The 25458-nt window shown below is 47.5% G+C and overlaps 9 protein-coding genes across 9 annotated transcripts; 4 read left to right on the top strand and 5 right to left on the bottom strand.

Moving 5' to 3' along the window:
• Positions 1-139: 139 nt before the first annotated feature.
• On the bottom strand, positions 140-4465 carry F4812DRAFT_432219 (armadillo-type protein). Its single transcript, XM_047934502.1, has 2 exons — positions 2065-4465; positions 140-2005 (listed from the first exon to the last, which is right to left on the bottom strand). Exons 1-2 carry the CDS (start codon positions 4303-4305, stop codon positions 599-601), a joined length of 3648 nt encoding a protein of 1215 aa, XP_047788931.1. The 5' UTR covers positions 4306-4465; the 3' UTR covers positions 140-598.
• A 922-nt stretch (positions 4466-5387) lies between these two features.
• On the bottom strand, positions 5388-9150 carry F4812DRAFT_460178 (cortical protein marker for cell polarity-domain-containing protein; the record flags this gene model as incomplete). The annotated part of the gene is made up of 2 exons (XM_047937663.1): positions 5388-5623; positions 5676-9150. The coding sequence occupies 2 exons, from the start codon at positions 9148-9150 to the stop codon at positions 5388-5390; spliced, it is 3711 nt and encodes a 1236-aa protein (XP_047788932.1).
• Positions 9151-10832: 1682 nt separating this feature from the next.
• F4812DRAFT_432222 (uncharacterized protein) lies at positions 10833-11192 on the top strand. Its single transcript, XM_047934503.1, has one exon. It carries the CDS (start codon positions 10893-10895, stop codon positions 11115-11117), a length of 225 nt encoding a protein of 74 aa, XP_047788933.1. The 5' UTR covers positions 10833-10892; the 3' UTR covers positions 11118-11192.
• Positions 11193-11392: 200 nt separating this feature from the next.
• F4812DRAFT_432224 (SNase-domain-containing protein) lies at positions 11393-12834 on the bottom strand. The gene is made up of 2 exons (XM_047934504.1): positions 12220-12834; positions 11393-12151 (listed from the first exon to the last, which is right to left on the bottom strand). Exons 1-2 carry the CDS (start codon positions 12586-12588, stop codon positions 11744-11746), a joined length of 777 nt encoding a protein of 258 aa, XP_047788934.1. The 5' UTR covers positions 12589-12834; the 3' UTR covers positions 11393-11743.
• Positions 12835-16541, top strand: F4812DRAFT_432225 (uncharacterized protein). Its single transcript, XM_047934505.1, has 8 exons — positions 12835-13740; positions 13849-14185; positions 14233-14281; positions 14482-14747; positions 14799-15056; positions 15105-15164; positions 15212-15275; positions 15332-16541. The coding sequence occupies exons 1-8, from the start codon at positions 13452-13454 to the stop codon at positions 16205-16207; spliced, it is 2199 nt and encodes a 732-aa protein (XP_047788935.1). The 5' UTR covers positions 12835-13451; the 3' UTR covers positions 16208-16541.
• Positions 16542-16818: 277 nt separating this feature from the next.
• On the top strand, positions 16819-18796 carry F4812DRAFT_451592 (uncharacterized protein; the record flags this gene model as incomplete). Its single annotated transcript, XM_047936232.1, has 3 exons — positions 16819-16834; positions 17018-17254; positions 18042-18796. 3 exons carry the CDS (start codon positions 16819-16821, stop codon positions 18794-18796), a joined length of 1008 nt encoding a protein of 335 aa, XP_047788936.1.
• A 375-nt stretch (positions 18797-19171) lies between these two features.
• On the bottom strand, positions 19172-20098 carry F4812DRAFT_59566 (Sm-like ribonucleoprotein). The gene is made up of 3 exons (XM_047939223.1): positions 19869-20098; positions 19688-19737; positions 19172-19548 (listed from the first exon to the last, which is right to left on the bottom strand). The coding sequence occupies exons 1-3, from the start codon at positions 19880-19882 to the stop codon at positions 19250-19252; spliced, it is 363 nt and encodes a 120-aa protein (XP_047788937.1). The 5' UTR covers positions 19883-20098; the 3' UTR covers positions 19172-19249.
• On the bottom strand, positions 20069-21710 carry F4812DRAFT_432236 (Pkr1-domain-containing protein). Its single transcript, XM_047934506.1, has 2 exons — positions 21376-21710; positions 20069-21131 (listed from the first exon to the last, which is right to left on the bottom strand). The coding sequence occupies exon 2, from the start codon at positions 21014-21016 to the stop codon at positions 20540-20542; it is 477 nt and encodes a 158-aa protein (XP_047788938.1). The 5' UTR covers positions 21017-21131; positions 21376-21710; the 3' UTR covers positions 20069-20539.
• A 969-nt stretch (positions 21711-22679) lies between these two features.
• On the top strand, positions 22680-25391 carry F4812DRAFT_451594 (uncharacterized protein; the record flags this gene model as incomplete). Its single annotated transcript, XM_047936233.1, has 3 exons — positions 22680-22958; positions 23019-24758; positions 24831-25391. The coding sequence occupies 3 exons, from the start codon at positions 22680-22682 to the stop codon at positions 25389-25391; spliced, it is 2580 nt and encodes an 859-aa protein (XP_047788939.1).
• Between the last annotated feature and the right edge of the window lie 67 nt (positions 25392-25458).

The raw sequence follows: 25458 nt of genomic DNA on the forward strand, positions 1-25458 counted from the left end.
TATAAAACCCGCGGGGGTTTATTGAACTGTTGGTTTTTTCTTGTTTTTGTCTCTTTATTTTTTCTTCTGTGCCCTTTGGGGTTTATTTTTTTTAACCCCCCCCCCCCCCCCCCCCCCTTTTTTTTTTTTTTTTTTTTTTTTTTTTTCAAGACTTTTACATTAAGTAAACACTTCAACACAACCAAGAATTATCCAAGTGAGAGGAGAAGCCTGTCAAACATAAAAGGCTCCTCCCTATTCATAACCTCTAGGCACGGTAGTTATATGTTTCCCGCAAGAAATAAATAAATATATTTATTCAGCAGACAAGCAAAGCGCCTAACGCATGCGTAATCCTTCCCAATAAACACCCATGAATCGCCTCCCCATTGATGATTTGACTACCCATCTCTGCTATTGAAACAGCCGCGGCTATTATTTCAACTCGGCCCTCATCACACACACACACATACACACGCACTCCTCATTATTTTGGGTTTGATTTGAATCTACTGTACAACGCCAGCCAGATGTCCCGAACTCACGTGGCTGAATGGATAATACTACTTACTAGCCATTTTAACTTAAAAAAGAAGAAGAAAAAAAGGGGGGAATAACTCTATAGCACGATAGCCAACTCAGGCCTATCGATACCGTCCTCGCTCAGGTTAGGGTAGTACGGGACCATGGCGTCGGCAGCTTGCACGTACGCGTCGTTGTAGAGCCGCCAGTAAGGCTGTCGTACCTTACGGGCGGGATGGAATAGACCAGCCCACACGTAATTTAGCACAAGACCGGGTCCGACCGCCATCCGGATTGCTTCGATAGCCTCTACTATGCGGTCGATAACGTGCGGACTGGTCTCAAAGAGGTTGGGCCAAAGGAGGTTCAGGAGATGCACCATGGCATCTTCGCAACCTAGACCAACGACACCGAGTGCGATATGCTTAACGACGGATGCGGCCGTCTGGCGATGCACCTGATCGCGGTCGATCAAGGCATCCTCCAAAAGCGGTGTGACGGCGTAGACGTAATCTTTGGCCATCTCTCCAATGTATTCGAAAAGGAATGATAACGATTTGAGCACACCATTCTGTACGTTGAGTTCAGGGACCCTATACTCGTTCATCAGAGCAGGGAGCACTGTGAAAGGAGCACAAGTCTCAGCAACGATAGCAATTGCAACCGCCGTGCAGACTCGGGACTGGCGCTCCTGGACGCGAAGGTTGTTCAGTAGGGTGGCCAACACATCCTGCGGCCCGATAGCTTTCGCAATGAAACCGAATGTGTTGTTTGCTGCTCTTCGGATGCCCTTCTTGTGTGCTTTCAGCATATCTAGCAGCTCAAAGCAAATTCTCATCCATTCTCTTGCGTTTACACTTTCGGGTCCACGATCGGCGATACGGCCGACAAGATCAATAGTATTTTCCTGCACCTTCTCGTGTCGATTTCGTAAAATGGGAGTGAGACGCGGTAGCAAGTCTTTAATTGGTGGTTGCATTTGGCTGATACCAACTACGGTAACAATGCTTCGTAGTGCCGAGAGAATCGAACCGAGAACTTCAGGGTACTCCTCTCCGAGGTATTCGTATAAGACAACACCTAGCTTACCCATAAGGGCATCTTCGCCGCACTGCTTCATGACTATGGCAATTCTGCTGATAAGATCCGCGGCTTGCTGACGGATTGTTGCGGATTTGTTGTTTAGACGCCACAAGATCGTTGACACTATTTGAGGTAGATAAGGCTTGCACCGGGTGCCTAGGGCGTTAACAACTGTACCGAAGCCGTTTAACATGATGATATCTTCAACACTTTGTTCCTGGAAGGAATGGAGAATGCCGTCGATTAGTCGCTCCTCCAATCTCTCGCCGATGTCTGCCGCACCTAGACTGGCAACTACCTTTTCCACGGTCTCGACAGTCATCTTGCGGTAAGCCTCGCTCTCATCTTTGAGGTTGCCGACGATTCGCTCCAGGATCTCGCTGGCGCCGACCTTCTGGCCGATATCAACTGTTGTTTCCACCTGTAATTTTTAATGTTAGCCATCAATTAATAAAGATATGTTCAAGGAGGTTCACGTACCACTTGTCGATAGTTTCGTTTATCTAGGGCCATTCGTCTCACCCAGAAACTCTTGAAGAACTCATCTAGAACATGCTCCTTAAGGTACCCAGCTGTTACACCCTCAGTACCCGCGCACTGAGATACAACTTTCAGTACCACCTTCTTCATCTCCTCATCCGGAGACGAGAATTCTCGGAGAAGAATGTCCATTACTTGTGAGGTATAGTAATTGGCATATTCTTCATCCATGAGGGGAATGATATAGCCGACAGCTTTGAGAAAGCCGGCAAGACCCTTACCACGTTGCTTCCGCGCACCTGTCCACAGAGGGTTAAGAATATCGTCGAAACATTCAATACCATAAGGGTTGGACGCTTCAGCAAGGGCAGCAATGGCCAAACTAGTAACTGTCCGTACCTTCGTTTGCTCATCGTTCAGGTTCGGGCCTATGCAGTCCACAAGACCTTTAAGGTGAGGTAGTACGGCACAACCCATCAGGATGGGAATTTGTTGCACAATTTTGACACCAGTATGTCGGGCTTGCCATGACTTCTTGCTTCGACATACTGCTCGTAAGAAAGGTAAAAGCGCAGGAATGCCGAGTGCTGAAGCCACGACAGCAAAAGCTCTCGCCGTCGTGTTACGTACGTACTCATCGACGTGATCGATATCAGGCCTCATCGTGCTGATCATAGTGGCGAGACCGGCGGCCTTACTGAGGTTAGAGATAATCTCTCGACCCTCAACTCTCGCATAGTAATCTTGGTCGATAAGAAGCGGTTCGATAACGACGAGGATTTTGTGTACATAAGGACGGACAAGGTCATCGAGCTTCCATAGGATACGGTCGATCACCTTGACGAGTAGATGGCGTTCTTGGTCTTCTAGCGTCTTCTCCATCAGAAGAGGGAGAATCTGGTTGAACAGAGCCCCAGCACCGAACTGCCTTGCATTATCTGTAAGTTGTCTGAGAGCGGTCTTTCGCATAGGAGGAGTACCGTTCTTGATCTTCAGAAGAAGCCTCATAATTTTTCGCTCCTTTAGCTCTTCGACGCTGAGAGTATTTTCATCGGAGCCGTCTGCTAACTTGCCGAAGTATGCCATATCTTCTTGCTTGAAAAATTGTAGCTCACCAACGCCAGGAATTTCTTTGGGCATCTGGCTTCCTCCTAATCTTGTGCTCTCCGGATCCTGCATCATGAAACCACCGTAATTTGGTGGAAGCGGTGTAGCCGCAACTCTATGGAGAGGGGCATGTCCGGTAGGATATCCTGACGGAGGGTCAAGAATCTTATAGCCCTGCTCTTCACCTGGAAGGAGCACATTCAATTCTTCATCACCGAGCACGCCACCAGGGCCGGATATATCTGACTTCACTGCGCCAACACCAAGTGAGGATGTGTGCATTGGTGTAGCTAGACCGCTAGCACCGACGGGGGTTGCAGAGGGTGCTTGATCCCACCTAGATCTTTTTTTGGCACCGTCAACCGCGCCGGGGGTAGGAAGCGATGGTGCTTGGTCCCATCTGGATCTCTTGGCTTTCCCTTCTGTAGACTCAGATGAAGGTTCGTCTACAGCAGTTGAAGAAACATCCCACCTCTTCTTGCGCTTTCGCCCAGTTGTCGCTGCTTCAGTAGACCCAGCGTCTGTGTTCTCTTTATCTCCATCCTTCAGCGTTGCTTCGTGACTGCCGTCGATTTCTTTCCCTTCTCGCTTCGCTTGAATAGCACGCTTGACCCTCTCTTCTTCTCTTTCTATTTCTCTACGTTCCATGATATCTCGATATGTGTCTCCTTCTGCTGCACCTCCTTGGCGATTGAAGGCATCGGCTCTGGTTGGGGTAAGAACACGATCGAAGCGACGTTTCTGGTAGTCAGTTTCGCGGTCGATTATCCTTGTGCTGTTTTCGCCTCTTCCTGCGAAGGGGTCATCCTCTTCGACTCCATTGCCGTGGGCGAATTCGTCGATCTGGGCACGCGTCGCGGTGTACTGGCCAACTAAACGACGCGAGTTATCAGCATCTTCCATCTCCTCATCTTCCCCATCGGCGGCGGGGATAGATGTGAGATATCCTGCATATTTGTCATCTCCGTCGCGGTCGTAGAGCTCGGTGTCGAAGGACTCGGTAAGCTTTGCCTTAGTTGAACTGTCAGATCGCTGGTTCTTGGGGTCTCGACCGCGCGACCCTTGTTTAGCAGCTGCAGCAGCGTTCCGCTCAGCTTGGAGCTTTCTAACGGTGTCAAAGTCAGCGTCTGACATGATGAACAGTTCAGCCGGACGCTGTCTTGACCTTTTCTTTTAGATGAAAGCGCGAAGGGGGAAGGCTGGGGTTGAAGGTGAACAAGATTTCATGCACTGACGAGGCTCTAAATGGTGAGTGATAAGGGAAAAGGTAATTGTTGGATTAGGTAGGTTCCACTTTGCACCAGCTACATTAGTCACTAATCCTGATTTGTCGCCTTAGGGAAAAGTGGCGGACTTGGAAAATGTGGCAACCCGCCCGTGGCTAGTATTATGCATATTTAATATTGTACATACCTACATATATTGACATATACATACATTACGGTTTACGAAGTACATTCATATTTTATTACAACTTATAATACCTACATTTGTTACATATACCTACTTGCACAGGTGTCACATAGCAAAATTCACACAGCAATTTGAAAGCAGTTAGTTACTATGTAGATTACCTACTACGTAACTTTATCACCCACATAAGGTGTAAATGATTGCTCAGCATCAAGCCAAGTTCAGCCGAATCCTTCCATCATCTCTTCTCACTCTGAGATATAACACCCCCACCCCTTGGTTTACTCAACCCTGAACTTCCGTGAAATATGTTCACCCTTCCTATCAAAAATACCACCAACCTACTGTCCTCCGAGTCTGCACCGGTACAGACCCTTTCCATAGCAACCGGGGGGCGGGGCTGCAAGGTAATTGAAAAAAATATACAAAGGACGGTAGTGAAGGCTAGTAACACATGTGTGTGTGAAGATAACTAGGCATGTAAACATTAAAATTGTTGGCGTTGTCGTCATTCGTGAAGCCGCCAAAGATTAGTAAATCCGTTGCGGATCTTTTTCTTTCCCTCTTTACTTCCTCCCCAATCTCCTAATTTCTTTGCATCGACAGGTCTCCTTGTCGATTGGGTATCTCCGATATCTTATCGATTTGCTGATTTCCCGTAGTAGTTGGGTCTATTTTTTTTTTCGATTCTAAACATTGTAATACGTTTTGTATAAAGATTATTGGATCAAAGGAAATGCCTCCATCTTGTGCTCAATCATACCAATCCCATAGTATCAAAGTAATCTTGTTGACGAGACGCTTCAAACAGTAGGAGCTCCCGGTCTACCTTGACTTAAGGAATTAAGTAGCTCGTGCGGCGGTATTCGTTGCATACCGCTACCGCGATCGAACATGGATGTTGGAGCTGGGACATAACCCTCGCGCTTCTTGCGATATCGGTCCAATGCAAGACCAGCAAGCACAATAAGCACTATGAGGCCTAAGGAAATGGCTAAGCCGATGAGAGCCACGAACACGACTGGCATACCACTATCACCTGATGATAAAGTTAGTACATACCAAAATGCGCATTTACAATTCGAACTTACCGTGGGAGGTGAAGAAGTTCTCCCTCTGTACGAAGACCCGGGAAATCGATCCAGCTGTGCCATCAACTTTCGAGGTAAGTGCATAAGGCCGGATCTCCGTACCGTTAAAGATGGCACTGGATGCTGTGCCAAATCCTGGTATCGCAATGGAGCCGGTCATTAGGAGGACTTGGTCGGACGCAATAAGATCAGATGAGTCATGAGATTGAGTTACAGTAAACATCTGTAAGCTGCTGATTACGGTACCCCGATCGAACGTGACACTAGCAGATTTCCAAGACGAACCATCATACTTCATCAGATAGGTGGAACCATCAGACTGCGTGCCGGTAACCCAAATCTGCGTATCATCGCTGCTTGCAGCAGTTAAAGCATTTACAGGGCCCGGTAGGCCCGAGGCACCCGTGTATAAGCTCCATTGAGAATTCGAGGCGTCGTAGGAAGCCAAAAAGGCCACGTTATCATTAACGGTCAGATTGCCGCCCGCAAGCAGAACTGAACCGCTGGACCACATCGTGCACTTAACATCGCCGCCAAGTTCAAACCCAGGTCGATTCCACTGACTAGTTCCGGTGCTAAAAAGACAGACACTAGGACAGGGAAGTGAACCTGCCCTCTCGAAAGAACCGGCAACGTAGATATCACTGGTATTCGGACGGACAGTGATAGAGGTGACAACTACGTTGTTGCCAGCAAGAGCGGGGGGCTGCGGGCCTAATGACTTTGATGCAAGGTTATACGTAACGAGACCATTGACAGAAGATCCCTGAGCAGTGCCGTTGACTCGCCCGCCAGCATAGAGGTTGTCGCCATCAATTGCCAATGATAAGAATGTTGAACTTTCGGATATCTCAGCGCCCATCCCCGTCACAGAGTTAGAATCCGCACCGTCGATGAATGCTAGGTTGTAAATAGTTGAACCGTTAGACGCGTTGGCGATGAAGTGCCCGCCAAGGACTGTGATATTTCTCCCATCGTTTTCATAGAATGCTCCCGTGACGACGCCAGAAATGGTATCGGTGCTACTCTGTAGGTCCGCACGCTTTGAGAGTCCATCCGCAGAGATGCTAGACTGACTAGCTGGCGGGTGGATTTTGATAGGAAAGCTGCCAAATCCGTTAGATACGGTTGTAGCACCGTATGCACGAAGGACCTGAGAGGATATTGATCCAGTATATAATGTTTCATTACCCGATACCGCTACCGCCGTAGTAAGGACGCCGTCCAAAAATGGAACTGGTGTATTCAAGTTCTGCAGCCAGTTGTTTTGCGATTTGACCCAGATGGCAAAGCCATGCACCTCAGCAGCATCGTTATTGTCGAACGCAAGCAGGTGTGTAAATTGACCAGCCAAGGCGATGACGTCTTCTGCTGCATTCCCACTGATGTTCAACGTTGTCGGCACAATACTCGTAACGGTTCCATCCACGCCGGCCCCCAGGGGCGACCAGTGGTTACTTGAGCTGTCATAAACTGCTACGTTTGCCAATCCTGGCGTTGACCCATTTTGAGTATTGCTGAACCGGCCGCCAACGAATAGACTACTGCCATCCAAATACATCGATAGGACTTCACCATTAATACCACCGTCAAGGGCCAGAGTTCTCCCGTTATTGTCAATAGCAACAATGTTACGGTCATCATCCGAGGTGAAGTTACCACCAATATAAGTTCGGTCATTGCTAGCAACCAACGACGTTACCGCAGATTTCGGCTCAAACGAAGAACTAAGCTTGATGAAAGCGGAATTGGAAAAGTCGGAGGTATCCACTGTGGCCTGACTAGGGTCATATTCGAATAACCCATTCAGGCCACTGGTAGAGTTCAGAAGCTCAAATCCAACTCTCTGAGCCACCATCACGAAATCGTCGCCGGGAATAGACTGCGATTGACCGGCAACAGGTGACAACGTAATACTAGGCTTGAAGGAGCTCGAGCTAGCGTCAACAGAACCGATATGAAGTTGATCATATTTGTCGTACTCATTTGTTTGATACAGTACCCTCGGGTCCATAGTCCGATTGGCACCACTAGACGTCAACGTGCCCGATACCTGTATCTGACCACGCCTTAAGCAAGTATTATCCTGGAGGCACCCAGGCGTATACAACTTGATGATATACTCTCCCGATTCTTTGATATCCGGGTAGAAGACAACGGAGGCAGCATCGGAGGAGACCGGCTTCGACAACTGGGCTGATAGATATTGAGCATTGCTCAGTCCCGACGGAGTCACAGTCCAGGTTCCCGTGGTTGTTGCCGTCGAAGGAGTTGAGGTATTAGCGCAACTAGGTTCGTTGAAGTCATTAATCGCGAAGGCGAAGATATCATCTTGGAATAATTCGATACCAGCTAGCCCCCCACCATTACCGTACCAAGCAGAAATGTCAAGTCTGAATGCGTTCATCCCAAGTCGGTTTACAAAATGAAAATCCTGGAATTTGACGGAAGGATCATCGCTAAGGGGGCACTCGCTGGTACATGTAGAGTTGCGCTTAGTTACCGGGTCGATGTATGTGAAATTCATGATGCCATTCAGTGGCAGCGCTGTGAACCTCCAGGTCCGAGTTCCCCGGCCGTCCTGGTGAGTATTCCATAGACGAAGCTTGGTAGGTTCAAAGCCGTAGTTAAAAGTAGCCCTCCATGCCCCTGGTGTATTATCCTGCAAGAGCCAAGTATCACCAGAGCCATCCGTTCCATTTGTCTTGCAAACAATGTTCTTTGGGTCACTGAAACCTGCCGCCGACGTGCTCTGATCGGCTTCGATGGTCGCGGTAGAAAGATTGATAACCTGGCCATCAGGTGTGCTCGGCGTGCTCGTATTTCCTAGGCCCGTAAAACTTCCTCCGAAGATTATATGACCTGTGGGCGCCTTCGTAATGGAGTTGACGGGCCCATTAAAACCTGCAAACGGCAAGCTAGCCCAGCTTTTCGACGCAAGCCACGTAATCGCGTTGGTTGAGTCTACCGCCCTAAAACTACCACCAACATAGACCTTGCCAGCTTCATCATCACATAACAAGCTGTTAACTTGACCTGAAAGATTAGCTAGAGGAGTCACCTTGGAGGTATCGAGGTCAAAAGATGCAATTCCCGGCGATTGTACTCCTCCTAAACTTGTGAAGTTACCACCCAAGATAAGCTGCCCTTGAAACATGCACATTGTTTGGATAGATGCGTCCGCTTCTAGAAGGTTGACAAATACCCCATTTGGAAGGCGTGTCAAGAGCTGTTCAGATCCATTAGAACTGAAAGGCAACTCGGTCTGCCTATCGTATTGGTAGAGAGAAATGCCGCTAAAGTCACCAGCGATCCCAACCCTTCCAAGTTGACTTGTATCAAGATTCGCATCAGGTATCTGATTAAAGGTGATCGCTCCCGATAGCGACGCGAAAGAAGTGAGAGCAAGGAACCATGCCGATGATATCGTGGTATGACCGCGCGTAGCGCTGCTTAGACGGAATGCTATTTTCATTGTTCGTTTGCCTTAGGGTCCGGCGGAAGGGCGACGTGCCCGTGTTTCGACAATGCCCTAATTAGAGATTCCCTATTGACGAAAACCTCGGTCTCCAACACTGCGCAAACGTCCTATTTTCCGACGGAGTCCATAACCTCGAAGAAAGCGATATACAGTGCGCGGGCGGAAACGAAACTAAAATTAGAGGTTAATAGGTAGGTGCAGATTAAGATGTCGCGACTTGTTGTGTTGTTGCGAAATAATTAATTCTTGAGAATGCAAGTTCGGCGTCGAAAACAAAAACCAAATGAGTGGACTGACGGGGATCCCGAGGCGACGAGTTAAATCAATTAAGATTAAGATTGCACTCTCAACTGACTTTTTATTATTGTACTCGGCCGTCGTCGGGTAGATTGCGTCGTCTCCTCGAGTTCCAAGATGTAGGGGAAAGTGGTGCTTTAGCGAGTACCTGGGTCTAGAGGTAGTAAGTAATAAGTGGAATGGGCTGTGCTCCAGTACCCAAGTGCCTAAAGTGTGTTGTCACTAGGGTGGGGTGATGCCTGCACTGGTACCCTATTAGCTCACGTCAACCACTAAGATTTCCCCCAATTTTAACCTAAAGTAGCCTTGCTTCGAAAAAGGAATTCAAATCGAGATCAAGGCAAGTCTTGTCATTGGAAGAAATGACGATATCAACACAACAAGCAAACAATTTCTCTGCAGCACGAAAATAACGAGATAACCCCAAGCTCGCTCAAAACATTTATGAAGTGTAACTAGAACGAAGGGAGGCTTATCACTAACCAGTTCTCGACTGATACCAAAGCACAATGTAACAGTTGTTCGATGGTATCACTTCAGGAGTGATGTGTACTGACAGCTGTGCTACTGCGACAAGTAGAAGTAATGATGATATCCTATTGCTAGGCAATCACCAAATCCCGATTTCTCAAACGGGATTGTTTAACTTGATTTTTGTTTTTAGTTAGATGCTTCAGGAGCAGAAACTCGACAATGACAGGGAACTAGCTTAGGTCAATATGCTAGGGCTAGTTAATTTTTTTTGGCAAGTGTTTCTAGCAGTGAGTCTTCGGAAACGAGCGACGTGGGGGATGTTGTATTAATCCTATAGGTAGTAAAATGAGTGAATATGGGAAACGCTGACGACGCGATCGTACTTGTTGTCTTAACTGTCCCAGAATTTATTGCCGTCAAACGTAGTCTGCCGGATAATGCTGTTCCTCAGATCAGGGGTTTATTAGGGGGACGTGTGTTAATTGGATCGTCAGAAAAACGCGAACGAGTGACTAAAAATGAAAACGATTGTAGTGGGAAAAAAAGGAAATGCCGTATGGGCGAGAATAGTGCAACAAGATATTGTTGCACGCTTCGCGTATTAACCCTAGAGTAATAACAAGGTAAAAGGAGTGACAATACTCTTTGGTGTTTTTTCCGTCTTCGCTGTCCAACGTCGAACAGTAGAAAAAACAGCCAACATGCAACAATAGGAAAAGGCTAAGAAGAACAGAAAGTTCAAAAAAGGGAGGCTTGGGAGGTCAGCACCTGCAGTAGCGCAATTTCTGCGGGCAGCCTAGAGCTTGGCTCCCCCGATGTACAAATGCACGCCTTGCACAAATAAATCCACATGCTGTCCGTAAGGGGCCTTTACAGGGATTATTCCTGAGGGAAGCCACAATCTCATCTTTTTCCAAATCTGTAACGAGCTTAGTCTCATCGACCAACTGCAAGTGGCCGATAAAATGAGGACCAAAGGTGGGATCTGGTCTGAGCAAGGTCCCACAGGCGGTTTCCTCGTGTTCCTAGCTATTCTCATCATTACACCAGTTGATCCCGTATTTATGCAGCATAACGATAGGTTTTTTAACAAGATAACCTTCGGTAGCGAGAATGACAATTGCGTAATCCCCGAGAATAAGGAAATGTTTCATCGTATAACCAGACCTTACATGTACGTACCTAGATAGTTCAATAGAGCAAGACATCTTACCTAGTTGAGTAGGTACCTAGAATAAACATGTACATCGTAAAAGGCATGTAGGTCCAGTGTTAAGTATAAATTAGAGGCTTACATAGTACATTCGGAGGGCCTCTAGTATCGAAAAGCGGACCAATGACAGACTTGTTCAGCAAGAACTCCTTCCAATTTTAGCCCATAGGATCTTTTATAATTATGTACCTTGCCGCCATCGTAATATCAAGCTTAGGTACTTAGGTACCTAAGGTATACAGGCAACGGGAACATGATAATAGGTAGGTCACAAATATCGATGATAAAAACCATAGACAAGAGAAAATTGGGACTGCGCAAATTTGGGGTTCGTCGAAACAAGATGCAAGATGCAAGATGCAAGATACATTAACGTAACCCCAGGTTGGGGCTCAACTCAAGTAGTAATACCACACTATATTACTTGCTGTGAGAAGCTCCGAGAGAGAATACAGTACGGAGATCCGCCCATGGATCATCTCCTATTGCACTCCTCCAACTCCGCTTTATGTTTAAGTCTCTTCGATAACCTAAGTCACCGAGTATGAAGGTCAGGAAGAGCCGATTCAATTGAAAACATTCATATCTCATAACTTGGTGCGACTATTTTTGCGGTTCCCCTACGCCCATTCGGGTCTTATAATCGCGAGGGCTTTCAAAGAATTGCGGGTTACCACCCCACATCCCTCGCTTCGCAGCCTTTGCTTTGCTCTCGGCAGCCTTGTATTTCTCCTCAAGACCACCGAATTCCGCACCGGTCTTAGCCTCGTATGTTGTAGCCAGACCTTGCTTCAACATTTCCAATCCAACATCGCGGCGAAAGATGAACCGTCTTACATATACGGTAGCGACGACACGATCATACTGGTCGCGCCTATAAATCTTAGCTCGCACCCTCCGCCCGAGTATATAGTCGGATAACCAGACAAGTGCATCTGTTGAGAATGGTTGGGCAGGTCGTCCGAAGTGAGCACCTTCCGGTGCATCGATACCAGCGATACGTATAGGAATCTAAATTATTTAAGAGTCAGATACAGAAAGGCCACCACATAGATACCTAGGGTAAATGGCCAACTTACTGTCTTATTCTTCAGTTCGCTTCTCTTGACTGGGACATTTCGAAGCCAACCCCACCCCGCTAGACGACCACCAGGCGTGTGATATAAATGGAAATTATCTCCATCTCCGACACTCGTAACTTGGCCAAAAATGCTTCTCTTCCTGAAAAAATTCGGTCGGATATGAACGGTGCCGGGAATGCGACGCAAGTATGACCGATAGATTTGAAGGGACGCGACAACGGTTGTTGTCACAAGTAAAGTTGGAACCCAATTTCTAGGGTCTTTATAATGTTCCCAGTCGGTCCCGTTTAGACTTTCGGACCAAGAGACTGGTCGCTTCGAAGAATCACCGTCCTTTCCAGAGGTAGAAGTGAACGGCCATACCATTATAGTTGTAATTTGGAGAGGTCGGTAACCAATCCTTACGTTGAGGAGAGGAGCTGTTGCTTATTTGAGCATCCTAAGATTGAACTGGTTAATTAACAATTGGTAGCCTTGCCGACTTTCCCTAATGGAGCACGAACTATCCTTATCTTATCATCATTTTATTTGCTGTTTATTTGCTGTTTACTTGCTGCAGTACCACCTCGGCCCCCTAATAAATAAGCAAGCCAAGTTAGATATTACATCTTGCATACCGACCTAGGTACTTAAGGTATACCTTGTTTTGTGAAACAAAAGCCCCGTCGACGTCAATGTGCAGCCATCAATGCATCAATGCTAATATCAAACTTAAAAAGTTATACCGATACATCTGAAGAAGGGGCTAGCGAATAAACCTCCCGTGACAAGTGAAAACTAAAACCCAAATAGCCCAAAACCATCCCAAGTCTAGATGATAGCTACAAACTACAAACTTTGAAAGTAAACACTTAACTATGTCATAGCCAACTTGTTGTCTGCGCCGTATTCACTACGAAAATATACACCTATCACGCCAATTCGCAGGACTTTCAGGCTTCAATCCTTCTCGCCTCACTAACAACACTATTTCTCAACTACCACAACAACAACAACATCAACAACAGTCCACAAATCACAAATAGGCATTCGGATACTACGCAGCATCTTAATTAGAGTCTTATTTCTCTCATGGCTAAGTAGGAACAACGGCCTTGAGATAGGAAATTGGATGTTATTTTGCGCATGTCCAATAACTTCGGCGATTAAGGCTCCTCGAGATATTGCAACCTGATGGACTAAATGCAAATCTGAGATTCTCTTTAAGTATTAATTGCCAGAGCGAAATAATGTCCAACACTCGCCGACGGACAGTTCGACTTCAAGAGTCTGAAAACCAGCCTCTCTTAAGCCACAATATTTTCGGCAACCCCTTAGAACAAGAGCCACTGTCTAGTAGCGAAACGAATGCCCACGCTCACCTACCAGTATATACGAACATCCATCGGATACGAAGGGACGTCATCAGTATAGTTGAAGACTTTCTCACTCCTGAGCAGTTATCAGACATTCGGCTTAATATTTCAGTCATTCGGCCGCTAGTAGACAAGCTGTACGAACAAAATGACATTTCTATCGGTATGTGTACTACTAACTCGCCATATGAAATTTTCTCTTATACCTTGCATTTTTGTTCCCGGTATGCGTTGCTATAGATTGTGGAAACTGAACTAATAGTAAACCTAGTTTATTGCTTGCTCGTAAACCGCGCTCAATTTCTTCATGAACAGGAACACATGACCAATAGGCAAAATGTTTATTTCACACGTGCAACTCTCTGCGAGCTTGTGGCCACTCGCATTCTGAGACGTTTTGGTGATGACAATCCGGGCTCCGAAGGACTCCTTCTTTTAGCCAATATCTTAGTTACCGGGTTCGGGCCGTTCCAGAATGCCCCGGAGGAGATTCGTGAACAAGCCTATCTTGGGCCCTCGTGGAGCCAAAATAGAACTTTACCGGCACTGGAGGTAGCTATTCTAAGTAGTAGCAAGCACTTTCTTAGTTCCACACACTGCCAGAAAGTGTAAGTTGTGCCAGCTAGGGACTTGTTACGAAGCTCACATATATTAGTGTCAACGCAATTTACATTGGACAAGTCATTTATACACCAACCACTTTTGGTACGTATGAAAACGATTCAGTCTCGTTGCGTTAACTCATTCTTTCCGCATATCAGTTTTGCTAGGACTAACAATATGAACAGTATGTGATCGATACCCCTCCCCTCGTTCAGTCTAAGCCATCGGTCACCCTTCCGGCAGATGATGGTTTATTATAAATCAAGTCTACGGTCACTTGAATGATTACTGACATCAGTAGCTGGATATGATACCGGACCGATACAAGCAAAGGCCCATCTCATTATACGAACCACGCGAAGCGCCTTTGCTTAACCAGTACCGACTGGTAGTGCCCCGTACTAGGAATACATTGGAAATAACCCAGTTCATTGTCCTCCTCACTTTATATCTCCTATTCATGCTTGAGCGGAACCCGAACTATCTAAGCGTTTATGAAATCGCATTTTCAGTCTACGCGTTCGGCTGGGTTCTTGACCAATTTGCAACAATTTTAGCCCATGGATGGTAAATTAGTTCGGACCCTTTCTCGTGATTATTTACTAAGGAGGACAACAGGAACGTATACACACAAAATCTTTGGTCATTTCTGGATGTCATTTTCACGCTGGTATACTGGGTGTATTTGGGTTTGAGGATATATGGTTGGAATACCGGCCAGCCAGAACCTGGTCAACAAGCTCTTGACGTGCTTGCAATGGGGGCACCAGTGCTGGTACCTCGACTAGCATTCAACCTATTATCAGACAATTTAGTGTTCTTGTCCTTACGATCTATGATGGCCGATTTCACCCTGCTTACCGCATTGGCAGCCTGGTCAGTACCCTAATACTTGATGAAATCTGGGAAACTAATAATGACTAGGTGTTTTTGTGGATTCTTACTTTCCATGGTGTGGCTAGCAGAAGGGCGCCATAATATCGTGTAAGTGCTCCAATCACTCGGGAACTTCATAAACTGACGATACCCAGTGTCATCAGTAAATGGATGCTTTGGATTTGGTTTGGCTTGGACGGCACTGGTATCTCACGTTCTGTAAGTGAAGTCGAAAGTGTTTGTTATTACTGGTTTCCTAATGCCGTATTCTGCAGACGGACTTTCACTGGCTCCTAGGGCCAACCCTGATAGTCACATTCGCATTCTTGGGTAACACGCTATTTTTGACGATCTTGGTTTCCATGCTCTCGAACACTTTCAGCACCATTGTATCCAACGCTACCGCCGAGATCCAGTTTCGAAAATCAGTCTTGACGCTCGAAGGTGTTAAAAGCGACGCTATATTCGCGTACCAACCCCCGTTCAATATAATCGCACTGTTCGTATTTGTTCCAATGAGATTCTTGGTTAGCCCTCGTTGGTTCCATAAGATTCATGTAGCAACAGTCAGGACGATCAATCTACCAGTGCTATTACTCATCGCTGTGGTAGAGAGGCGGCTCTTATGGTCGGATACGCAGTTGGTGGGATACCCTACAGAGCAGCTACCAAAGAAACGCCGTAACCGAAGCTGGTTTTGGGAGAAGTGGAGGATAACAAGCCACGGGGACATCCAAGCCGTTTTTGATATTCCTCCGCCGGATTCGGTTACGAACGACATTGCTGTCGATGATGAGCTGACACACCATATGATTAGAAGGCAGTTTGCTCGACAACAAAGTTCGACGGTAAAGTCGAATAAGAGTCAAGACAATGAGCAGAACCAGCCACCACAACCCAAAACGCCGAGTCGCAGAGATTCCATAGCTCCATATGGTGCTCTGACAGAGCAGATACGAGCGGTCATGAGTGAGTCGTCGGAAATTGGGGATTTAAGCAGCCGTTTAGACACGCTGGAGCGTACAGCGTCAAGGATGGAGGAAATGCTGGCAAGATTATGTTACGATAGCGGCGGAAGTAGCACTGGTAATGATGCCAGAACCACGTCGGAGAGGGGGGCCGACGATAGTAACAGCGGTACAATGTCTTGACTTTAGGTGCCTACCCAGGTACCTCGTTCTCCGGATCAGCAAAAGCGTAGGCGTACGAGCTAAATTTCATGCTTTAAATAATAAGGTATACAAGATGTGCTCAGATATCCTACCTAGGTACCTCACTTAGACAGATAGGAGATTAGCAGTCTAAGCTTAGGTAGTTTAGGTACGGTACTCATGTCAAAATCCACTGTGAACAATACCATTACAGTCTTATTTCTAGTCCTATTGGTTCATTAATGGTGTAGATGGGATGACAAGAGAAAATTTGTAGGCATACAGAGGGCGTACACCAGATCAACTAGGTACCTCTTAGGTAGAAGACTGCAGGTGTTTGTTTGAGTCAAGTATGGCACCTGCACTCCTGATGCTGTGCTGAGTGTAGAAGAAGGAAATGCTCCTGCCTTCTTTTTTCGCTGTTTCTCTCTTTCCACAAATGCACTGAGCTCCCTAAGTCAAGTCAAAAAGCTACAATTTTGCATAAAAATGATCTACAAACTTAGGTACTTAAAGTAAGACCAATATTAATCGCATATTCAACTATAAATAATCCCTACTTGCTGAGTGCTCCTCCATCCTCACTCACAAAGTACCTTGGGTAGAGAGATATGTGTAGAACGATACGTATGTATATTTTATTTTTCATCTCACCTTGGGCTCTCTCTCTTTCTTTTCTTTTTTCCCCCTTCTCTCTTGGATATATCTAAGAAAAAGAGAGAGAGAGAGAGAGATATCTTCCTCCCAACCCATGCATGCATATTAGGAACACGAATGCTAACCGCCACCATCTATTTCCTCGGGTCGCAGACTTCCGCAGCCGCTGCTGCCGACACCACTGGCTGCAGATCTGGCAGCCGTGCAGGTACCCGGGGAACGGGTTCAGCCGGTGCGAGAGCTTCGGAGACGGCGTGGCGCGCGAGCCCGCGCGGGTCGCCGACGCCGCAGGCCTGTGCCCCGCCTGCCGCTTCGCGGGCGCCTACGACAAGAACCAGATCCGTATGGTCGTCGACGTCAGGAGCCGCTGGCGCTGGGGCTTCGGCCCGAGTAAGTGCGATCCCGGGTGCGAGTGCGCTGTCATGTGAATACCTAAGGTATGATGAGCCTTGAGGAGCGGCACGAGATACAAGGTACACGGCACACGGCACACGGCACGCGGCATACGGATGGGTTTTGTTTGGAGAAAAAGGGAGGGCGCACACCTATCGTATACCTATCCTGGAGTAGAAGGGAAGATGCCTGGAAGAAGAAGTAGAAGAAGGGCTGTTATCGCCTTTGCTCGACAGATACCTGGTACGTACGTAGACAATTTTGTCCCTTCTTTGTAATGTTATGGATTATCATGAACTGATTATCGAACTAGCTAGCGAGATCAAGTAAATATCATTATCCACATGGAATATCGCCTTCACATGACACACATCCAGCTCGAGTTGTTACCGCTGCGCATTAGTCAGGGTCGAGTAAAAAAGAAAAAGGTGCTTGAAAAACCTTCGACGATGGTGCCGCTCGTGAAACTAGCCGGCAAAACGAATATGTTAGAGCACCTGGGACATGATCAAATTGAAACACATCTACATCTATTCGCATCGAACAGGTAACAGAACGCCGCCGGTCTTCATTGGGTTTCGTTCAGCAAAAGAATCAAAATATACCTATATATCGTTGTCTTATCATAGATGGGCGTATCACGTGCTTTAAGTTATTTGCTTGGAAATTTTTATTTTCATTAGTTCGGTTTAACTCTTTCGCCGCCGTTAAATAATATAATAAACATCGTAACCCGCGATCCTCTTCGAACGATCGATCGATACATAGCATATGTTACTTTAAGGTATGCTTCCGACGCCTGATACCTCGCATGTGGCGTACGAGAGGGTATACGAACCGGCGGAGGACTCTTTCTTGTTGTTAGACACCCTCTCGTCCGCCTCCGAGACAGCATTCCTCCAGGCCCGCTTCGGAGGAGAAGGCGGCTATGTCCCGCTGGTGGTGGAGGTAGGCCCCGGCTCCGGCGTGGTCGTCGCCTTCGTCAACGCGCAGGCCCAAGCGCTCTTCGGGTCCCGGAACATCCTGACCGCCGCCGTCGACGTGAACGCGTACGCGTGCCAGGCGACGGGCGAAACGGCCCGCAAAGCCGCGCTGGAAAACGCCGCGACCCACGGCACTTTCGTCGGCGCCTTCCAGGGCGACCTCGTCGCGCCGGTGCGCGAGCGCCTGGTCGACGTCCTGGTCTTCAACCCGCCGTACGTGCCGACGCCCGCGCTGCCGAAGCTGCCGGGGCACGCGGACCGCCCGCTCGGCCTGGACGCCAAGCCGTCCTTCGACGACGACTCGTACCTGCTCGAGCTGTCGTACGCGGGCGGCAGGGACGGCATGGAGACCACCGATCGGCTGATCGAGAGCTTGCCCCGAGTGCTCTCGAGCAGGGGGTGCGCGTACGTCCTGCTCTGCGCGCAGAACAAGCCGGAGGAGGTCAAGCAGCGGATCCTCGGCTTCGGGGAAGCGTGGAAGGTCGCGACCGTGGGATCTAGTGGGAAGCAGGCCGGGTGGGAGAAGCTGCAGATTATCAGGATCTGGGTAGAGTAGAGGAACAACACGAAGGAGAGAGAGAGAGAGTCCTTTGGGTTTTGGTTTGGTTGCTAATGAGACTTTTATATTTGTTGGTATGTTCTCGTGAGCTTTTTTTCTTCTCAGCTCTGCATGAATCAAAAAAATAGAATTAAATAGGTAGTTTTGTGCAAAGGAGCCATACCAGCTTTGCCGTTCTTTCATGGAGCGTTTTTCATTTGCCTACCCCCCTAACGCCGTTAGAAGTAATGCCCACCACCAACTTGGTCATCCGTACTTTGCTTTCTCTTCTCCCCTCTCGACTGGACTCTCATGACATTTCCTTAACATCTGTAATGCAGCCATTCCTTCCTCCTCCTCCGTCTTCTTCGCTGTCCATCCTCCTGGAGGTGCAAATTCTGCCCTAACATAGCATCACCGACACTTCTAAAGCAAGCTTGCAGCTACTAAGTCACCCCTCTTATTTATCTCTCACGGCCTGCCCCGTCCACGACCGCGGCCCCGTCCTCGGCCTCTGCCGCGGACGCTTCCGCGAACGCTCCTGTCCGCGGCCTCCTTGCGCGCCTTGTTCTTGGGCTTCACCGAGTCGTCGATCAGGAGGGTGTCTAAGGGCAGCGAGTCCGGCAGGATGATGTAGCGGATCGTGGAGCCGCGGATGTTCATGGTGTCCAGGGAGATGGGGTCCTGGCCGCGGGGGGTCATCTTGACCGTCCGCAGGGCCGTGTTCATCAGCGGCGAGACCGACGTGATGGTACCGTGTACGATTGTTCCTAAAAACAAAGTTCCCAACGTTAGCTACCTAGGCTAGGTGTACAACAAACACATGGAGAATAGTGACATGGCGGCGGGGAGGGGGAAGGGACAGGGAGGAAGGGAGGAGGGGAGTCTATGAAATAAGCGCGTGCGTACCATTCTTCAGCTCGATCGTCACCGTCTCGTTGACGCACTTCATCAAGAACCTGGGAAACCATCACGATTAGCACCGGAGCCGCAGTACACGTATAGCTTTCTTTTTGTGACGAAAAAGTACTTGATTTAGCACACAATCACAATTTATTATGCGCCTCGAGGGGGATCAGGTTGAGCTTACCTAACGAGCTTCATGTTGGCTGAATTTTTATTCGCGTCTTTTTGTTTGTTTGTTGGTTGGATTTATAGAGGGTTTGGGTTTTTTTTTTTCCTCTTGCAATTCCGTTATGGAGGGAAGCTTTAAGGTCGGACAAGGCGCGTTTTAGTGAGCTTTGGTTACAAAGGCGAGGTTCTGGGGTTGGTGAAAATTAAAGGCAAGTCCAATTGCAGGTTGCGTACGGTCACGTGATATAGAGCTATCATATATATGTACCAATGTACCTAACCTAATCGACATGTACCTAGGTACCTAATCTGAGTTGACGTTTTGTAACTCAGTTAAAAGCTTCATTTGAGCATATATAAACTAGGTATATTTCAGACCGTGTTCGTAAAATTACCTAGAGTTAGCTAGCGATGCTATGTTGACAGCTACCTAAGTACCTAAATTTCAGGTAAATACCTACGGTAAGTACCTAGGAACAAACGTGATTATCCTTTCACCAATATGATAGGCATACAGGTAGTAGACGTAGGTATAGACGTAGGTAGATGAGAGTGAACTTGATAATCATCGCTGAAGTCCTGAAATGCAAAGGTATCTATGCTACTGACCCAACCTCGCTATAAATGCTTCCGCAAATGCCACCCCGGGTTAAATGTGTGGATATTATATTTCACCAACTCCATGGTTTATTTTTCCTTCTCGTTCTCATTCTCAGACACCTTCTCCCATTCGTCCTCCGTACTAACGCTGGATTTCGTTCCCGATGAAGGTTCCGTTCGAAGCCTTAGGTTTCCCGGTTGTTCTATGACCTCTACCTGCTTGCTTCCCGTAGTAGGTGTCCCTCTTGCGATAAATGCAGTCTCTACTTCGGTATCTTCGCTGTCGTCCGATGATTGCACGACTGCTCTTTGTTCGGAACGTGCCTTTTCCCGGGCCTCTTTGTCCTGCGCCACTTTCAACTCGGCCGCGAACCAGTTGATAGCCCACCAGAGGCCCCCGCACAAGAAGGAGAGTATTACGAAGTGAATACTATATGTCCCAACTAACAGGAGAAAAAGTACAAGCTGTAAAGCGGCGAAGGTAGCGTTGGTAGCGACTAGGAGAGTCGGGGTCGTTCCCGGGGTAAAGATAGATTCCCAAAGATCTGTTACGAAGCTCGACATGTTTTCCAACGTAGAACAAAACTCGGAGTGTAGATGTAGATGCGACAAGCGAGCGTTATTGGGCTCGGATCGATATGCGACGGTGGATACTAATTTTCGTGTGCACCAGATTAATCTAGAGTTGTTGTAGAGTTAGCTTTGGTTGGGAGGCGGTCAGTTTAAATATTTAATATGAGAACGACATGTTATAAGCTCTGAAATGTGTCCTGAATGACTTTGGTTAAGGCCAGTGTGTTGTTAGGCAGTCATAAATGTAATAGTAGTCATAGGTTAGGTAGGTATAGGTGATTTTAGCCACGACACAAAGAGAGCAATGGAGGGGGGAAAACACAGCGGGGCAATGAAAGGTTATCCCCTACCCTAGATCTTATAGCGTCGGAGATAGCTGAACGTGAGCTTAGGTATAGGTATTGTACTTATTTACCTATTTACCTATTTACCTAGGTAGGTACTCTCGGGAAGGAAAAGAAAATTAAAATAGTTGACGGCAAATATAATTCGTATGTAATAGGAAACAAGACTTTATACGCGTTAGAAATATACAAGAAGAAAGAGGCTGGGAAAGAACCGGTGGGATAATAAGGAGAAGAAAAGCAGATGGACCTGTTGTAACTTGTAAAAGGTTAGGTTAGGTATTTTAACGTCGCGGGGAGGTACGAAATACATGCAAAAGAGGCGGGGCTTTGGAGGGGCTCATCAGGTTGGCAAACTTCCAGTCAATGTCCCCCCATGACTGTCACTGATGACTTATAATTCAAAAGGCAGTAGGTACCTACCTACCGGTAATCACCTAATCGGTGCGACGTCTACCTAAATAGGTAGGTACCTAATGTTTCTAGGTACCTATCTGCATGTACTCTATTCTAGGTACCTAAGCTTGGTACCTAACGACGAAGGGATGACGATAAATTAACTTTGATCCTACCTAATTATACCTATACCTCTGTGCGAACCTTATGCTTTACGCACTATATGCCCCAAGCCTAGGTACCTAATCCACGCCTGCCCAGCGCTCATACTTACCCCGAGCGATGGACCAATCAGAATTTAGTTGGATGCATTTCTGTCAAAGGCGTCAAGTCAAGTAGGTGCAAGCCTCGTTCTGAGTTGAAACTGATGAAATGCGTAACTAGTAACTTACTTCTTTCATAACCTTATCTTTTACATACCTAATCATTTATACCCTACGACTCACGGCTAGGACCAACGCCTTAAGACTTTTGTTTTACCACCCTTATTTTACTTCGTACAATACATACGATATCGATGTTGAGCCGCTTGCTTACCCACGCAACGGTATTTAATCAAATATCTATTGACTTGCCTTGCCCACTTAGTGCATAGCTTCTCTTAGCGATCCGGTGCTACAGAGCGACCAGTACATCGATGATCATACTACTACTGGCTGGCTACTAACCTTACTGATACTTATTAAAGTAGCTAGGAGTTGTTCTTAATAGCATCCATCCATTTCGCCAGTTCGCGCGACCCAGTAACGCTACCTTCCCACTTGTTTCCACCTCATAAACTATAAGCCCTAAACATCAAATCATTGGGTACCTAGTGTCCAGTATCTCTGGTAGCAAGCATGCGCTTAGATGCTTCAGTGCGCCTTTAGCTCTAAGCGATATCACAAAATCAGGCCGAGCATCAACGAAGTATCATGGCCAACAGTGCGGACTCAAGCCACTCCAGCTTGAAGGACCTATTAAATTCGCATCCGCAGACGAGACACGAGAATGGTTACTATCCGTCGGAATCTGCACCGTCAGCATCATCATCACCCTCATCATCAGATATCCCTGCGCGCGACCCGCCTGTGCCGAACCTATCCAAACTTCTTAGGGGGAAGGGACGAGAATGGGAGGCTCTAAAAGCTAAGCCCAGGCCGTTACAGCTTCTAGACCTTCCAGTCGACATTCTAAGGCTTATCGCCAAGGAGGCAAGCTGGAGATACCCGCAAATAGGTCCTATCTAAGGTATACTAACGTTTAAATACTAGGTGACCCACACGAACGACCTAACATCGCTAGCTTTAACGAATTCCACACTCTATTATCTCGCCATACCTCATATATACGCCCGCTTCGATATAGTCTGGCCAGATGATACTGTCCCCCCCTCCGACAGTAAAAACGTCGATGCACTGACTTATGGGCTGGCCACCTTGTGTCTGGGTAGCAAGTTCGCTCAGCGGGCAAGATGGCTGAGAGGAAGCTCTCTCCCTTATTTGGAGTCCTCTTCGAGGCTTTCCAATAACCAGTATGCGAGATATACTCGCAAATTTTCGCTCGGCAACGGACCTAAGGACTGGACATCCGAGTACATGGTCACTAAAGAGAGCGGGAAGATGCTAGGAACATTGGTGGCAATAGCTGTCGGCAAGATGGTAAACTTGGAAACGTTCGTATGGGATATGCCGACGGGGGTTATATCCGAAGTTTTCATGGCCCTAGCGTCCCTCCAAGATCATTATCCGGAGGGCCAGTCCAAGCTGGAGAAGGTTTGGGTTCGCTGGCACGATAATTCCGAAATCCAAGATGCGTCGTCGTCCGTTTCTAGTCCAATCCAGGGCCCCTTGCCGCCTCTTTCTGTCCCTATTGGAAGTACAGTCACTCCTGTCGGGAATACTTTGCCTAGTGATTTCCATCCGTCTGTAACGCAGCCAATTAAATACTCCGAAAGCCATGTCGAATATCCGACTTTCAGCGTCCTTCCGCCCCTCAAAAGCTTGACAGTTCTAGACATCGACGAACTTGCTTACTTAGACGAGATGTCGGTGCTCATCGAGCGTTCAAAGTCCTGTCTCCGCGAGCTCCGAGTCGGGATATCACAGAGGGCTCGTATGGCGGAATTTGTGCTGACCTGGGATAGCTACACCTTACAGCAAGTTGATCACGATGCTCGCTGGCCCGGAGAAAGTCGGATTGGAGAAAGGAGACTGGGGGGTGTCCTCGGGGTACTAGTTGGCAGGATATATGATATACGGCGAAAACCTACTACGAAGGTTCAGATAAAGGAATCGCTTGATCCCGCCCTAGAACACGGCTCTGCGTCGCAATTTGAGACCGGGTTTAGTTCAAGTTCTAACGGCGGTCTTTCGCCTAGGGAAATGCCGCCCCTGAACCAGCCTCGGCCTAGTGTCTCTTCAGCTTTAGGCCAGGACAGCAATGAATCGTTCGCGGAAAGGAAACGTCTCGATGGAAAGCTCCAACTAGAAACGTTAGAACTCGAACGAGTGCCACTCTCATTGCATGTTTGCACAAAAGCCTTTGACTGGAGCGTCCTCACAAATCTGACGATCTTGGATTGCATGTTTGTTGAGCACCTCTGGAGGACTCTAAAAAGACAATTTCACCCTACCCCCCCTGCTCACGGCTCACCCCCTGGAACACCGACCCAGTATCACTTGGCATTGAAGCACATACATACCAACACACCTTCCAATACTCTAATTAGTTTCATTAAGGAAACGCTTGCACCTAATAGCTTAGACGTGCTTTTCTTGCAAGACCGACGGCGGGTGCCTCATTCAGCTGTGAAACTTGACCAGGTATTCAAAGGCGCGATCAAGCGTCATCGGTTAAGTCTCAAGAAGCTCCTCCTCGATAGTTCGGATGAGTCAGGAGAGGGCCGTCGGTGGGAGAGCTGGGTGCTTAGTAGTGAAATGATATCCTACATCACTAGTGGGCGAATGCCGAATCTCAGAGAACTTGCTGTGGCAATTGATTACAAGGACTGGGTAAGCAACATTCTAGCTTGAATTAATCGCAATAGTATCGACGGTGGAAACTAACCGGTGCTACACTTATAGCATGTATTTCTTCAACGGCTTCCGAACATCTCGCAGCTTCGCTCCCTGCATTTAACTCATATATTAGGGCATATATCTGGAAATTTTGACCCCAAAGAGCTTGCCTTGCAGCTAGTTGATATTATTACCTTACGGACAGAGATTCAGCTTTGCTACGTAGGTATAGGCAACAAATGCTTCGAGATACTAGAGACCCGTTCGAGCGAGGGCAGTAATAGTAATTCTGATGTCGGACTGGGTGGCAATCACAATGAGGACGTGCCCATCGTGATTGATATGGACGACGGCAACGATGATGACGGTAGTGAGGCTGACGAAGAAACGGAAGAGGACGACGACGACGATGAGGATGACGAGGATGACGAGAACGAGGATAATGCCAATGCGGGCGCGGCGGGCGCTGGAGATGACATGACAGATTTGTCTGACGATGCTGAGTCTGAGATGGACTCGTTACAAGAAGACGATACAGTAGGGTCAGCAGCACGGCTCCGGTTACGTGAGATACTGTTTTACGATGACAAAGTCGCCATATTTAAGGCGAGGCACGGCAGGCTATGAAGTATGACTCGGGGCCCCCAAAGGCTTGGAGTTTGTTAAGTTGTATTTAAAATCTCGAGCAGACCTG

The sequence above is a fragment of the Daldinia caldariorum genome (genome assembly GCF_022478825.1).
Source record: "Daldinia caldariorum strain CBS 122874 unplaced genomic scaffold F4812scaffold_11, whole genome shotgun sequence".
In the NCBI taxonomy this organism is placed as follows: Eukaryota; Fungi; Ascomycota; class Sordariomycetes; order Xylariales; family Hypoxylaceae; genus Daldinia; species Daldinia caldariorum.

Bases quoted from the DNA above. Each gene is read 5' to 3' on its own strand.
- F4812DRAFT_432219 (XM_047934502.1), bottom strand. From the start codon at position 4,305: ATGTCAGACGCTGACTTTGACACCGTTAGAAAGCTCCAAGCTGAGCGG. The intron at 2,006-2,064 runs GTACGTGAACCT...TAAAAATTACAG, and splicing joins AACGAAACTATCGACAAGTG to GTGGAAACAACAGTTGATAT.
- F4812DRAFT_432222 (XM_047934503.1), top strand. From the start codon at position 10,893: ATGAGGACCAAAGGTGGGATCTGGTCTGAGCAAGGTCCCACAGGCGGT.
- F4812DRAFT_432224 (XM_047934504.1), bottom strand. From the start codon at position 12,588: ATGGTATGGCCGTTCACTTCTACCTCTGGAAAGGACGGTGATTCTTCG. The intron at 12,152-12,219 runs GTAAGTTGGCCA...TAAATAATTTAG, and splicing joins GCGAACTGAAGAATAAGACA to ATTCCTATACGTATCGCTGG.
- F4812DRAFT_432225 (XM_047934505.1), top strand. From the start codon at position 13,452: ATGTCCAACACTCGCCGACGGACAGTTCGACTTCAAGAGTCTGAAAAC. The intron at 15,057-15,104 runs GTCAGTACCCTA...AATAATGACTAG, and splicing joins CTTACCGCATTGGCAGCCTG to GTGTTTTTGTGGATTCTTAC. The intron at 15,276-15,331 runs GTAAGTGAAGTC...CGTATTCTGCAG, and splicing joins GCACTGGTATCTCACGTTCT to ACGGACTTTCACTGGCTCCT.
- F4812DRAFT_59566 (XM_047939223.1), bottom strand. The intron at 19,549-19,687 runs GTACGCACGCGC...CTTTGTTTTTAG, and splicing joins GACGATCGAGCTGAAGAATG to GAACAATCGTACACGGTACC.
- F4812DRAFT_432236 (XM_047934506.1), bottom strand. From the start codon at position 21,016: ATGTCGAGCTTCGTAACAGATCTTTGGGAATCTATCTTTACCCCGGGA.